Source organism: Oreochromis aureus, linkage group 18 (assembly GCF_013358895.1).
Source record: "Oreochromis aureus strain Israel breed Guangdong linkage group 18, ZZ_aureus, whole genome shotgun sequence".
Lineage (NCBI taxonomy): Eukaryota > Metazoa > Chordata > Actinopteri > Cichliformes > Cichlidae > Oreochromis > Oreochromis aureus.
In genome coordinates this window covers 14,738,575-14,753,922 of record NC_052959.1, presented here as the reverse complement: position 1 = coordinate 14,753,922, position 15,348 = coordinate 14,738,575, and the positions used below count along the sequence as shown (strand labels likewise).

The window sequence follows — 15,348 nt, the reverse complement described above, 5'->3', positions numbered from 1 at the left end:
TTAAGGAAACAAAGCATCACTGAAAACTGCCTCAGTTATGGTGACCTATCTGAACAAGAACAAAAAATTTGACCTCTGCTCCCCCGACTCCCAAACTAGTGGTGTTTTGAATCAATCTTAATTTCCTGTTGGCCTCTCTCTGTGTTTCTCATCATCTCTACAAACCTTTGACCGTCAGTCTCTCACATGCTTTATCTCATTGTGCACAACCTTATTCTGCCTTCCAAGATTGCTGTTTAATAGGACCCTTCCCCCCTGGTGAACAATGATAAGCTAATGGGCAGGGAATTGCTCACTATTTAACAGACGTGTCTGTCAAACGAAAAGGGAGAAAAGGCACAGGGATTGCTGTGGAGTGAACACCTAGTTTATTTTTAAACAGATAAATTTGGTGGGTGGTGTATCCATGTGAGCCATTTTAAGCAGTGCCAGGTTATTGGCTTGCTATGTTTGTACTGATTGGCCTCGCAGAAGGTGGTCAATTATTGCAGAACACCTGCTTTGTAAACTCACATATGTTTGAAAATGCCATTTGAGGGTTGTTGTTTTTTTGCTTGTTTCTGTTTTTAAGATCTTATAGATGTTTGGTGTAATTTTATCTCAATGCAATAAACCAAGAGTGGTTTTGTGGTAGTAAAAAATGTTCTAAATCCAACAATAGGAAACAATCCATTCCAAGGATCGGGTTCCCGAGCACAAACAGAGCAATATAGTGTATGCGGTTAAGTGCCAAGAGGATTGCTGGAAATTAGACACTGGGGAAATCAAACAACCACTGGCTAAGTGGATAGCACCACACTGAACACTCTGCAGTCTATTTACACCTACCGTTCAGTGGCCAATCTTTCAGTGATGAGGATATGCACATCGTCAGCAGGAGGAACACAGAGCAGCATTGTTTTTATTTTGTTTGTTTTATTAATAAAGTTAATAAAACATGGCCCCATCATTTTCCCTGTTCAGTATAAGTCTTACTTACTGTGTGAACACATGTATTTACTACCTAAATGCATCAATAAATACAGCATCAGTGAGTGCGTAACAGAAAATGGATGCTATGATTTTTTTTTTATAGCCATTTTAAACATTAGCATTATTTCTCCCTCTCTATTGTCGCCCTTTAGATGCTCTTCCCTCTACATGAGTGGGGCTTCCCACTTAGAAATGGCCCATCCTCCTCTGCTGATTACCCTAGTATCCTCTAGCTATGAGAGTGTGTGTGCATATGTGTGTAGCCTACATGTGAGGGTGTGTATGCATATGTGGATGCTTGTCGCTGTGTGTGAGTGCTTAAGCGACTTTAAAAAGCGAAGAGCAAAAACTTCCTGTCAAGTATATATTTCCTTTTGTACTTTGATGGAGAGTGGCTTAGCGTTGCTGGCACCCAAACAAACACACACACTCACACACTTCAGTTTATTGAGTCAAATGGAAGAGAGTGCTTTGTTTGTATTATTAGCTGACTATTAGGTTAGCCAACTGGAAACATAATGCTCTGTTACAGGTGACCTTTCTTGCTGTACAGTAGATGTGTCTCCAGGGCTGTGAGACTTTGACTCGGTCGGTTCCCACTGCGAGTGTTGTGGTTGTTACAGTGAAAATCCTCACAATGTTGTTTACACCACAGATGGTATCAAAAACTATACTCAAACCATTTCCTGTGATTAATCACAATTAACACTGAAGCTTTAAGCAAGTGAATATTTAAATGTGAAAACTCAAAATTAATGTATATGTCTGTCTATATCTATAAGTATCTATCTATACAGCTAGATCAAGAGATGCACTTCCAACATAGCTCAGCGACTAGAGAGAGATGCACTGCAAGTTAGAACTGAGTATTATGTGCTGACATTAAACTTCCTGCAATTCCTCCTCAAGTCTACTTTTTTGTCTGTTTTCATAACTAGAAGGACATCAGTTCATAGTGCATAAACAACTTTATGCTTTGTCATAATGAAATGCCTGACTCGCAGAGCCCAATAAAGCGCGCCTCCCACTTCTAGACAGCTTTCAAAGGGATTAAACAAATTTAACTGTGTCACTTGTATTTAAAAAAAGTACAATAAATATTTGAAATGAATTCCAAAATGACGTGTTAATTTAGACAGCACTAATTTATACATAAAAAATGGACCCTCTGAAGTGGCTGTAGCTGGAAGCTTCACACCTCCTGTTATATGTGTGTATGTGAGTGTTTTGTGCGTCAGCATCTATTTGTCTACAGTTTTTTTAGTGATGTGCTGGAAACAGCTTGCAGTGGAAGAAAAGCCCACAGTCTCTTAATACACATGTGCAATAAAGGCGTCCATTAGAAGGTGGTGGTAGATTGCATTCAATTTGACGCACAAAAGAACAGCATACATTTCCTGTCTGCTGTCTGCCCTTCTGTTTTCTCCTTTTCCTTTGTTAAACTTTACCTCTCGTTCATTTTCTATTTCTCGCACAAATCACGAAGACTATATCCAGGTCCTCCTATCCTATGGTCCGTGGGTGTGAGTCACATCATTATCAGTGAGAGGGTGCTGAGAGACGTTCAATGTCACCTTCTCTGGTCTGCAGAGCCTGTTCTCCACTTTGGCGTTTGAAGAGGACAATTGCCTTTAATTGCTTCACTTCAGCGCTGGACTGCATAAGCCACTTAAAAGACAGAGAACTTGGTTGCCACTTAATCAGTGAAATGCAAGAATTCTTGTTATACTCACAAACCCACTCCACTGGCTGGAAAACACAACTGAGGTTGTGGACAGGATGGGGTTCCTCAGTGGGTGACTGAGAATACAGCTATGGTAAATGAAGGTGAATCACTTGCTTGTAACTGTTGAGGCAGTGTGCACAGAAATCACTGGCTCTGATGTTGAAATAGATGGCAGAGTCCATCTCATTGATTTCCACGTTCTGCCTATAGAGTTGCCCTGAGCTCAGAGTCTTCTAGATGCATGCTAATGGCAGCCCGAGGGGCATTAATCATTAATACAACACCAGTATGTGTTTATTGAATTTGCCTTTGTGCACACCATGTAAAGCTCAGCCATGTGAGCTGACATAATACGCATTTCAAGACGTGTCGGAACCAGCAAAGCTTTGTTTGTCAGACTAAAGCTTAGACAACATATTTAATTCATGTTAATACCAAATACTAAGACGTAGTTGTTCATCGGCTTATATTAGACTTGTTATTGGATTCCAGTCTTTCACCGATGGATAGAGCAGATAAAAGATTTTCGAAAAGTGTTACTGTCATGCACACATTATTTTTGTGAAATATATTGTTCTTGTATTTTGTGTTGGACCTCAGTCACACAGGCTTAGGAATCACTTGAACCTCTGGTTGCTGAAGGTTGCTGGCAGATGCTAGTTTTAAAGAGGGTGCTGCACCAAACAAACCTACTTGTGATTGCTTTGGTTGCTTGCAGATTGCAGTGGTCACCCATAGTTTGCACGAACTAGCGAGTGTTTACCCTCTGAGCTGTAGTGAAATTTGAAAAATTTGAAGTAAACCAGAAACAGACGATGTTCACCTTGAAATTAAATGCTGTGTGTTATAGATGCAACCAACTTATTTCAAATTGCACAACTTCAACTTTGAAGGCAGACCGTTTCAGTTTTCTGGTTTTCACAGTTTTACTGCCAGTTGGCGAGTAGTTAGCAAGTGATTGCAGACAAGTCCGGCTTCCATGCAAACTGCTGTCGACCATGGCAACCAAAGCAATCACAAGGAGCTTTTCCATACAGCACCTTGTCTTTATCACCGATGAAAAAAATAGCTTTATAACTATTTCACAATTTACTATTACCTTAGTTATAGTAATAGGTAAACATAACCTCTCTTTACTTTTATTTCCTCTACTTTGCAGAAATGTCTTAAATTGGATAAATGTATTATTGTTTTAAGTTGTGTCTCAGTTTGGGTTGATTTTCAGGACTTGTTATTGGTTTTATACATTTTAAGGTTAAGACAAGTTATTAGCTTAGGGTAGGGAGAGGTTAGGTTTAGGTTAAGGTTATCTTTAGGCCAGTAGATATATTTAGTTCTAGTTCTGCGCACTGAATGACTGTATGGGATAATGGATCGTTATGGGGTCAGTTTAAACAAGCAAGCATTTCCTGATGCTGTGTTGCTATTATTATGTTATTTCACTAAAATTTCTTTTGTTAAACACTGATTAAAAGAAATGCAAAAATGTACGTAGGTGTGGATGTGTGGGGGTGTCAGAGGGTTTTTTTTCAGCAAACACAAAATATTTTATCCTATTTTCATCAAACATCACAAAAATTTCATTTGCCTTATGTCTGGTTACATTGACTGGATTGAAGGAATTTCCATCTTACATCATTTGTCCTGATTACAGCTGCAGCTTGACTGCGGCTTTAATCGCACTGACAGCCTCCTTGTTTACAGTAAATTCTCATATATGGCATTTGACTGTGTGTGTATGAACATCACAATGTCTGAAATAGTTTCTGCCTACTTCCCTGGTTTTCAGAGTTGTGCATTTGTGTGTACATGCACTTGTCTCCAAATGTATGCACAGGAATGCGTGTCAGGAGTGCTCATTAAAACTCAATGGCGATTGCCGCTGTACGACTGCCACACAGATCACCACATCTTGCCAGGAAATCAAGGGGGCGAATACACGCAGCTCTACCTCCTTGACTGCCAGCAGACCATAAAAAAGGCCATAAAAACAGCCACTGCAGTTAATTTAGTCCTGTCATGTTCATAGCGACTGTAGAGTTTTTTAACAGCGGAAACACAAAAGCTTTTAATCTCAGTTTTGTCATTCAGTGCTGATTCATGGAATCTGCTAATGACATCTTTCTTTTTTTTCTTGACTGTTCTTTGTCACCCCCTTTTATCCCCTTTTGTTCTTTCCTCCACCACCTCCCCACTTTCTTCTTTTCTGCCTCCACCTGTCCTTTGATAGGTGAGCACCTGCGCATCTGTCCTCAGGGTTACACCTGCTGTACCAGTAACGTGGAGGACAAACTGGCCTTGCAGAGCCGCACCGAAGTGGAGAACGTAATCAAAGATGCCGGGCGCTCCTTACAGATCTCGCTTACCGGACAGTACAGAATCTTCGATGGTGAGCTTTTTGTATTTGTGATGCAGAACACATGTCTGTGTATTTTGTGTTTTGTCATTTAAACATTCACTGACGCAACAGACAGACTGAAAAAAAGGAAATGAATAATAATTTATCTCAAAGTCTACAAAGTTTACAAAGATCTGCTGTCATGCTTCAAAAGGAGCAATTTGCAGTTAACTTTAATTAAAACTTTTTTTTCCTTTTGCTTAGATATCAGTAAAACAAAGCATGATTTAATGCATAGAGTCAGAACCACAAAAAATGAACAAAGTCATTTAAACCTTTGGTGGCTCAGTGGTTTAAAATGCTTCGTAGTAACTGACTGAGCCCAAACAAAGGATAAAGCCAAACACATTTCATAGTGATTTTATAGTGTTCTACACTATTTAATGTGTGAAAAATGTTACTTTTTGTACAGCATGCAAATGGCATGCAAATGGTTCAATCAGTTGAAAATCATTAAGTAAAGTGTCATATCATGTTGCCTGTTGAACACTCTTGCTTAGTCGCAGTATACCCCATCAACAGACTAAAATTAAGATACACGACTGTGTAAAACAGCTGAGCCAGCCTTCATTTCTTTATATTTTCTTTTCAAGGAGCCATACTTTCTTTTCATTTTTTGAATAACAGCTCTCCAGACTATCTGAAGGCTTTTCAATGTTTTTCTTTTGGCATTCACTCATTTTCAGTCTAGCCTTTGTACGTGACAATCATTATCAAAGTAATCACTTTTTTGTTTGTTTCTTAAGCCACTTAACACTGACCTGTGAATCATTCAGGCATTCAAGGACTTTACTTGCACCCTGTCATAAAAACACATAATTTATTGCCATTTCTTTAGTCAAATCTATTTAAAAACGCCAAAGACAACACTGTTTTACAGACATTTTTATATATGTAATGTTTTTGCACCAACAGGGTGAATCCTGGAGCGCATTACCTGAAAAATGTATCTTAGCATTGTCCTTAAAAAAAGGGAAAAAATTAAAGACCTGACCTGAGAGATACCTGATCCTTCAGTTGATCCAGTTCAGCCCAGACTTCAACATTATTGAAGCATTGTGGGATCATCTTGACAGAGAAAGGAGTAAAAGCTGCCAATATACAAAGAAAAGCTTTGAATGTCCTTCAGAAAGTCTGGAGAACTAGTCCTGAAGACTACTTAAAGAAATTATAAGAACTCGTGCCCAAGAGAGTTCAAACCGAGTTGGAGAACAAAGGTGATTAACCCAATATATTGACTTTCAAATGCATTAAATTCGTATAGTCTCTGTATTTCCATTTATATTTGCACATTTCGATAACTCACTGCACCTAGACGTTTGGAAAGTACTATATAAGATTATTATTATAGTCTGAATCACTAAATCTGCTCTACACCTTGAAAAATGATACAATAAGATCATAATAATATAAAATGTATGAGACCTTAAGTATAAGTCTGAGGGATGGGAGGAGAGAGAGATTAAATGTTAGAACATTGGTACACCAAGGCAATTATTTGTGTATAATGACTTGCTCCATTTAATAGAAGGGTGTCTCTGTGCTCCACTTGTTCCCCTTGGTCAGACTGTGACAATGGATCTGTCAGCCGAGGCTCTGAGCTTGGCTAGTTAGCCTGACCTTTTCAGATCACGGTGATTAGTGGCTGAGAGACTTTTGTTTACTCTTTTTTTATTGCTCTGTGTCCTTCGTTCTCATGGACCCTCCTTTTCGCTCACGGCACCCTTGCTGTGAGCCACCCCGCTCTGAAGCAAAAGTACACAAGCACACAGAAAGCAATCCAAGACCTACAAAATTCTCTCCATTTTAGCTCGTCATCCTACAGTTCTTGAACTTTCCCATTCTTCGGGGAGACACTTCATTTAGCACAGCAGAGCCAGTAAACAACACAGTCTACAGACGCACACATTTAAGCAGCACTCAGCTACAGTCTCTAAACATTGTAATGATTTGCATCCAAAAACTTCTAAGATAAACACACACAGACGCACACATCCCGAACATGGTTGGTTGTGTTCTGTCACAATGAAGTAATTTGGAGCTTGTTTTGTGTTTGTGTATGCTTGCCAGACATGCTGTTATAAATGTTTGATAGCTGCTGTTGCTTGAGACAGTAAATTAATTAGACTGCTCTTTTTTTGTTGATCACAAATGTAAAAACATTTGTACACCCTCTGTTCCCCACCCTCCCCGCTCCCCCGACTCCTTTCAGTTTTGTTTTTCTGCCTGTTTTTCGTGTTCCCTTATCTTACCCCAGTGAGCATCATATGGCGATGCAGGGCTGACAGAGGGAGAAGTATATGTGTGTTGGGACCTCGAGGCCTAAAAACCATCTGCTAAAGGCCGTCTTCTCAAAGAGAGCTGAACGATAGACTGGGGTTAATTGGACCATAATGTGTCACACTTGCAACCGCATGACCAGCAGTTTGGCAGGATTAAACAATTTTTCCTAAAGACATCCTGTTGTTAGCCTTCGCTGTTGTGAAGTGGAAAATAAGACACGTTACTTCTATTTCAGACTACGGTTAAAGCGCTACTGTTACATTTTCTTGTGCATTTGAGTGTTTTAAAAGTGGGGTGTCTGGACCAAGAGTCCTAAACATGAAGTATTTTTGCAAAGTTAAGGGAGATATGGTCAAACAGATGAGGAGAAGTAGATTTTAGCCATGTTGAGAGGAGCATTATTTGTTCAGTGACTTGACACGGTACCATGCTTCCAGCCTCTCCACATCTGGCTCTGTTTAGCAGGGTGTGGGCTAGCTTGCACCATGTGGCTAAATGTAGGGTGTTACTCTTCCAGCCCAGAGAAGTTAGGCCTTTTTAGATTCAGGGACTTTGGAAGAAGCACCAACCAAGCCGCAGATTAGAGGACTGCCATATTCACATCAGCTGACTCCAGGCTTAAGAGACTGTACACTGCATATATGCAACTATATGTTTAGATGTGTATGTTTGCAGGTTTGTGATTTATTCTGTGTCACTATAATTGGCTGTAAGGGATTGTATTAAGTAGCATTTGTATATGGTGTGTAGTATAATATATTTTACATTAAACAAGTAGCCAGTGTTGGGGGAAATAAAAAATAAAAGTCAAAGAAATACTTGTCAGCGAGGATAGAAATGAGGGCAGAAATGAAGCAATTTGAGGGATAAAAGAGAGAGAAGGAATGCAAAGGCATAGTGTGTGTGTGTGTGTGTGTGTGTGGGGGGTAAGTAGAAATGGAGCAGGAGAACCAGAAAGAGACAGCAAGATGGGATTACATATGAAAGTGAGAGGGAGAAGGTCAAGAAGAACAAAGAGAGTGATGGCACCAAAGGGAGCTCTGTGTTAGATGGCAGCCAGGTGTGTTTAACAGATGGAAACCTTAAACCTGGCAGGCACTGTTTGGCCTAATAGTGTCATCAGTGACATCTGGATAATTGTGTGCACACACTGTGCATGTGCATATGTGTGTGTGTGTGTGTTATCGGCTGTATATCTCAAACATACAGCTTAATGCAGGAGTGTACTTTTACTTCATACGAAACTTGTTGGTACAGTATGAGACACACCCTGCTCCTACAACATTCTCTATACAATTACAAAATCCCTGTCATGATCCTGCTGCTTTGCAGACTAGAGATACTTTAAGACTTGGCTTGTCTGGACCATGACCTAGGGAGTGTTTCTTTTTTCTTTCTTGCCAAAACTAATAGAACTCCCATAGATCCTTCTATTTAATTTTCACGGTCATCTGATGAATTGTTATCTTATAACACTGTCATATGAGTTGATAGCTTAAGCATGTGTTTAAAGTAGTGAAGGGTGTATTTTCAAACCTATGCATGTGGATAAACTGGCCATGTGTATGAGGTATATAAAAGATGTAGAAAAAAGCAGAATAAAGAATGTCGGGTTAAATGTGGTTTATAATCTCAAACACTTTGAGTGGTCAGTATGACTAAGAAAGTTCTATATAAACCCAAGTACGTGACAAACTAGGGTGCTTTTGGACCACAACCTCATTTACTTTCTTTTACTAGCTCAGGAGGTAGCAGGTCATTTACAAATCAGAAGGCTGGTGGTTTGATTCCTAGCTATTCCAGTCTGCATGCCAAATATTCCTGGGCAAGATAGATAAATGCAAGATACTAACCTCAAGTTGCTCTCTGATGCATCCATCGGAATATGAATGTGTGTGAATGTTAGATAGAAAGGTTCAGCATAGAAAAAAGTGCTTGTGTGAATGAGTAGTAAAAAAGGCAAGTTCTATGAAGTGCTTTGAGTGCTCAGGTAGAGTAGAAAAGTCAGACAGGCCTGCAGACCTGCTGGTGATCCCCTGGCAACGTAGGAAAAAAATGTGTGTTCCCCATCCGGCTGGAGTGTAGAAGACACCAATTTGTCTGCGAAAACTCATCATTTATTCTCTGAGCTGTGGTGAAACTTGAAAAAGTGCAACACAAAATGCAAACTAGTAACAACCGGGGTAACATGTTAGTGACCAAAGCAACCTCAACATGTGCAGCACCACATATCTCTTTGTGATCAGTTTCACATTAGCTACTACCAGCAACCTCCAGCAACCACTCACAACCTGTCAGGAACCAGTGATTCCCCAAAGCATGTTCATTCATCTAATCACAAAATCCCTGAATTGTACACTTAAGTTGCAATGTTTCTATAATTAGCTAAGAGAGTCAATATAGTTCCACCTCGTACTGAACCACAAAACCTTCTAATTTCCTGCTTTTAGGGTCACCTCTGATGATGTCATGAGAGACAAGGACATCTACTCCCATTGTGGTCCACAATTGGTTCATTTTATCTGCATGCAAATCATGTCAGTGGGGACCTGGAGTAGACTGGCCTAATTATGCCAAACACATTACTCACCAGGAGCGATGACGCCTTGGAATGATCAAATAAAAAAAAGAGACAAAAGTGAGAAAGGGAGAGAGGAAGAGGAGTGCTGGGCGAGGAAGGATGGTCTTGAGGAATGCAGTGGAAAGTAAATTAAGGGAATAAAAGAGAACAAAATGATAATGAAGATAAGCAACGGTATGGACTTTTGGTGGAAACAACCAAGGGAGAGAGGAAAAAAAGGTCTGAAAAAGAGAACCAGCTGGATAAAGAAGAAACAGCTTTGGGTAAATGGTGCATAATGCCAGCCAGGGAAATATAGAGGGGAGACAGAGAGAAAGTGGAAGGCTTTCGCAGAGGGCCTGTTGATAAACGACATGCATTATGTGATGTGTCGGCTTGTTTAATATAAGAGGCTTTTTAACAGCATCTAAATTCTGACTAAGGGGCTCGCGGTGTTCCTGGAGCACAATGTGTGTGATAAGTGTTGTTATTGATGGAGAGCCAGTCTGATTCATAAACAGTCTAATGGCTCCCAGACCATCATTTGTGCATTCACTGCGCCCAAGACAGCAGTTGTTTGTTTATGCATGTTTTATTTATTTATTTATTTATTTATTATTATTATTAGTAGTAGTAGTATAAGTAGGAGAAGAGCAGTGAAAGCACCAGAGTACATCACTCAGGTGTGTCTTGCTGGTTATTTGGATATTTTTTAGCTAGCAGGCTATCACAGAACCATATATCTGTTTTTCATTTAGATTCATTTAGTGGAAATTAGGCTATCGGCCAAGGGAAACACATTTTTCCTCTTTTTTCCTCTATAATTTGAAAATAATGTTATCATTTAGAAAAACTGTCAGTTGGAGGTCAGGATAGAAGACACCAAAACCTGGAGCAACTGTATCACTGCACCAGTGTTTAATACCCCAGGAAACTATTTGAATGCTCAGCCATCAACCAACCAAAATCAAAAGCATGGCCAATCAATTTATATTTTAATGTAGAGTGCATCAGCAGTAGAAACAGACTCAAATATTCCAGTATTAAAATATGTGTTCAGTGATAGCAGATGTACTGAATGTCCTCTGCTTTCTCATTTTATTTTTTTATTCTATCGCTGCCACCTGATTTCCTCCCTCCTTCTCTCTTGGCATATGCTTCATGGTTTGCTCCCCGTCTCTCTCTTCTCTGCCAAAGAACCATCAGCTAATTTGATTTTTCAGCACTTGTCAAACGGACAAACAGAATCAAGGCTGTCAAATAAGAGCGAAATATACAGTTGCTGCCTTGGCAGCTCCGTTTTCTGCTTTTACTACCTTTTCATTCCTTCACTGATCTCCCATTTCTGTCCGATCGGCCCTTGTCAGTACGTGGTGCTCTGCCAAAACTCAGCTCATCCTTCACATCCTTGCGTTTGCTATTTACGACCATATACTAGCTATATGGGAGTGAGTGGATGAGCTGCTGTAAGTACAGTATGCGCAAATTAAAGCAGATGTGAATTAGAATTCACTTCTACTTTAATTATTTTTCCACTTTGTTTTGATTATAATGTTATTCTGTTGTAAACAATTCTGGAATTGGAAGTATTTGCAGTGTTCAAGCATGTTCACAAGGGCTTTGAAACATTTTCTGCACATGCCAGGAACTGTTACCTTCCAATTAGAGGAAACAAACGCTTAAGTTTTACTGGAGACTAGAGAGAGAGGAGGTGATAATAGGCACACAGCAAAAGAATTTGCACTTTTAAAATGAGCCTAATCACGAACCAGTTTGTAATTTTGTTTTTGTTTGTTTTTGTTTTGCTTTTTTCATTCAGTGATATGGTTTCCATGAGATCCAGTTTTATTAGACTGTGGTAAATGTTCCCAGGCCCGTTAAGCCCATCATATGAGTGACATAATCCTCAGTCAGTTAATACCCTGATGTGAGAAAACCATTTGAGATCACTCCAAGCTCTAAGAAAGAGTGATTGGCAGCTGGGGGAACATCACTGGTACCTTTCTGTGAATCTCCTGTCAGTGACACAACTTGAGTAGTAGGGAGAGGATTAAAGCCAGACAGACGGTCACGTGAAGAGGGCACATGGAAGGTGAGGCGACTTGTCTGGTTTAAAGGACTGTATTAAATCATGAAAGAATACAGGGGGCTGTAGAATAACTGAGCGCAGATATACGAGGTGTTAAAGCGTGTGTGTGTGTATGTATTTAATGAGGTTTCAAAGCATCCAAATAAGAGAAAGTAGGAATAGACTTAAAATAAGCTTCTGACATGTCAAGGTGGCCTAGATGTGAAGCTCAGAGTGATTACAAATGAAATCATTAACTTCCCACTCAGCGCAGGAAGAAAGTCATTAAGACACACATGCTTCGCTTAGCTCACGCGTGCGTGTTAGAGAGTTAGAGATGAAAGAATGAAAGCAAGAATGTGACGGGTGTAGAGTGTCGCTTTGGTGATGTTAGTGATTTTCTTGATCTGCTGTCACATTAAAGAAAGTTATAGCTGCTAATTATGAAGAAATGAAGAAATGCATTAAGTGTGCTTGGTGTTTGCAGCAGACCCAATATTATCATGACATCAAGTCACAAAATGTCACAATCAGTAGCAAGTACGAGCAGCTTACTTGAGGTTTTTGAGCTGTAATATGATTGTTGTTAAACTTGATGTGCACCACGTGGTGTATTTGTGGCTAGACCCACTCTGTTGGCCATGAAGTATTATGTATTGCTTATAGTTATGGACACAGACAGTTTCCTGTAGCTGAGAAACTCCTTTTCATGTATGTATTGACCTGTCAATCAAATTAGAGTTTGAGTTTATATACCAGGGTGGCTTGTTAGGTTCCCAGCAGATAAATGTTTATTTCTTGCCCGATAAATGTGTGAGTCTTGACAGCAACAGTTATTTTTTAAATAGATTAGAATATTTCTTCTGACTGGCTGCCTCTTGCAAATAGGGCTGCTGTGTTCTCACAGACAGAGCTGTGTGCCTGAGAAGACTGCATTAAGGATATCATACACATCGTACGCCAAACACTGTCAGAAACTTGGTGTTTAAAGCTGTCTAAAGCCTGAGCTTCTGGCTTATAGGTATTACTTGTAAATTTGCTGACCTCATTATTTGAATCCTTGTCCATTTTTAACATGAGCATTTGCCATATATGTATAGCTTTACTGTAAACGCATCTAATACCGTGCAGCCGTTTCTACTGTTATTCATCCAGTCTGTCCCCTCCACACCCGGTGTGCTGGGATATAGGCAATTAAGCATCCTTTCCCATCAATCTTTCCCCCAGAGAGCAGACACCGGGGGAGAAAGCGTAGAGGTTAAGCTTTGAGGGATGGTGGAGGATTGTGGGTGAGAGTAAAAGAAAGGGCGTATATAGAGAGGGAAGTCATATGACTCCCTATGTCATGGAGATGCAAACTGATGAAGAATGAGAAAGGTCATTTTCACACACAATAGCCCAAGCGAGCGAGCGGGCACACACACATACACAGAGGGTTTGTGTCATACTAATGATGGCTATTACTCACTTGAGTTAAAGGGCAGAGGAGAACTGTACAGCACTGTACCATTTACCGAGATCTGCCCTGCACATGTGAGCACTTAAAACATGCCCCAAGCAAAAAACTGTAAACAGAAATGCAGATTGTGCATTGAATGGCGAAAACAACTTCTCCTCAGCAGCTGAACAACATCCTTTGCTATTCTGCTGAAACCCATTTCATTTAGCCAGACTTATTTACAGCGTGGCTGACAGTACACAGCAGGAATAATTTCTAATAGAGATTAAAAGTAAATCTGCACCTGTCAGAGCAGCTTCCCTTCTGTCTGTCTGACTGCTGCTGTGTACTCTGGATTGTGTGTGTGTGTGTGTGTGTGTGTGTTCGTGCGGGGGCTGTGATCCTTCACTGTGTACATATGAATGTGCTGTCACTTGGAAGTTGCTTTCTCTGTGTGCTGATTCGATTTATATATATATATGGTTTGAAAAAAGAATGTGAGTTCTCCTATTATGCATAAAGCTCTGCTGGTATGTGGAGTGTGGTCCAGTGCTGTGTTTGCAGATAGTTTGAGTGACAGGAGGCTGGGGAACTGGGGAGTGATGTGTCATGCAGCTGCTGTGTAATAAATACTGGATATACAGCTGCTACATTTCAGAAGCATTTATCTCGCCAAGCATTACAATATAAGAAGTGATTTGCATCACAAAGATGGCATTCGATGCGTTGACATTTTCTCTGTGCTATGAAGTCTGTAGCTATAATTAGAAGCTCGCTAGAAATGTCTTCTGTAACTTGCTGAAGCAGTTTGCACCAACCTTTTCAGCCTTTAATCATCACAGTGTTTTACTCAACCCCCCATTTATCTAAAGTATTATATATTACAAAGTTTAACCTGGCCTACCATTGTTGTCATCAGGGAGCAAGCTCTCAAATTAGATAATTACTTGACTTGCTTGCTTTCTGCCAGTTTTAAGAAATCATCATCAGGGTTTGAGCATGAAGTATACTATAAATAATCTGACCTGCTATTATTCTGGGTTTGAAGCAAGGGGCAACTTCTGGAGCTTAAAAATGAAGCCAAGGCAGATGTGGTGAAAACTGTAGTGCCTCTGGGACTAGCTGATGAGTTAGCATTAGATCCTTACATCCACATAAGGTAATTTCTGGCTTGGAAAAAAAATGGCAGAGACCAAAAGCACTAATGTTGAAGCTTCAAAACGTGCAGTCCAAAACCACATTTTACACTGTCTTTCATTGCCAGTAGGCAATTAAATGTGGCAGAGAACAAGAATGTGATAATGTTCTCTATTGCGTCAGGGAATGGCGTTTTAGAAACCAAAACAAAGTAGAAAATCAGCTTGATTTAGACTGAAAAATATCCCGGCACGTTCCCAAGATAAAACCACTACCCAAAATAGGAAAATCAAGACTGGAAAAGTATAAGCCTCGGAGTGTTTGCGAGAAGAATGAAAGACAAAAAAAAGGTTTAAAAAATGAGCAAATCTCTCACACTTTTATTTCTTTTACCAGAAAGCAGCACAAAGACCAGCAGCTATGGAGCAAAGTCAGCTAGGGTTTATTAATGACTGGGAAGGCAGAACAGAGATACAGTATCCAACAAGGCCAGAGCTTAGATAATGCTACACAGATGGGTCAGGATGGACTTAGCATATTAACATGTTATGTAACACCAAGTGCTGTGATTGTCTTACTGTGCCGCGATTGGCTCTGCTCATGTGGGTGTTATAGCTTTGCTACCGTATCACTCGGAATGGTTTTTCCTACAAGGCAGGGTGTGTTTGTATTTTCTTTAAATATGCAAGAGAGTGTGGGAGATGGATGTTTGTGAGTGCTGTGATGTTACTGGGTTTTTTTAAATAACTGCATCAGGGGACTAAGC

The 15,348-nt window shown here is 40.0% G+C and overlaps 1 protein-coding gene across 2 annotated transcripts in view; it reads left to right on the top strand.

Moving 5' to 3' along the window:
- The window catches only part of gpc1b (glypican 1b), a 60,358-nt gene that overhangs the window by 30,036 nt on the left and 14,974 nt on the right, over positions 1-15,348 (top strand). For both annotated transcript variants that reach the window (XM_031755908.2, XM_039602493.1), the window contains exon 4: positions 4,929-5,087. In XM_031755908.2, the coding sequence (XP_031611768.2) occupies positions 4,929-5,087 (159 nt within the window). The remainder of the gene's footprint in view (positions 1-4,928; positions 5,088-15,348) is intronic.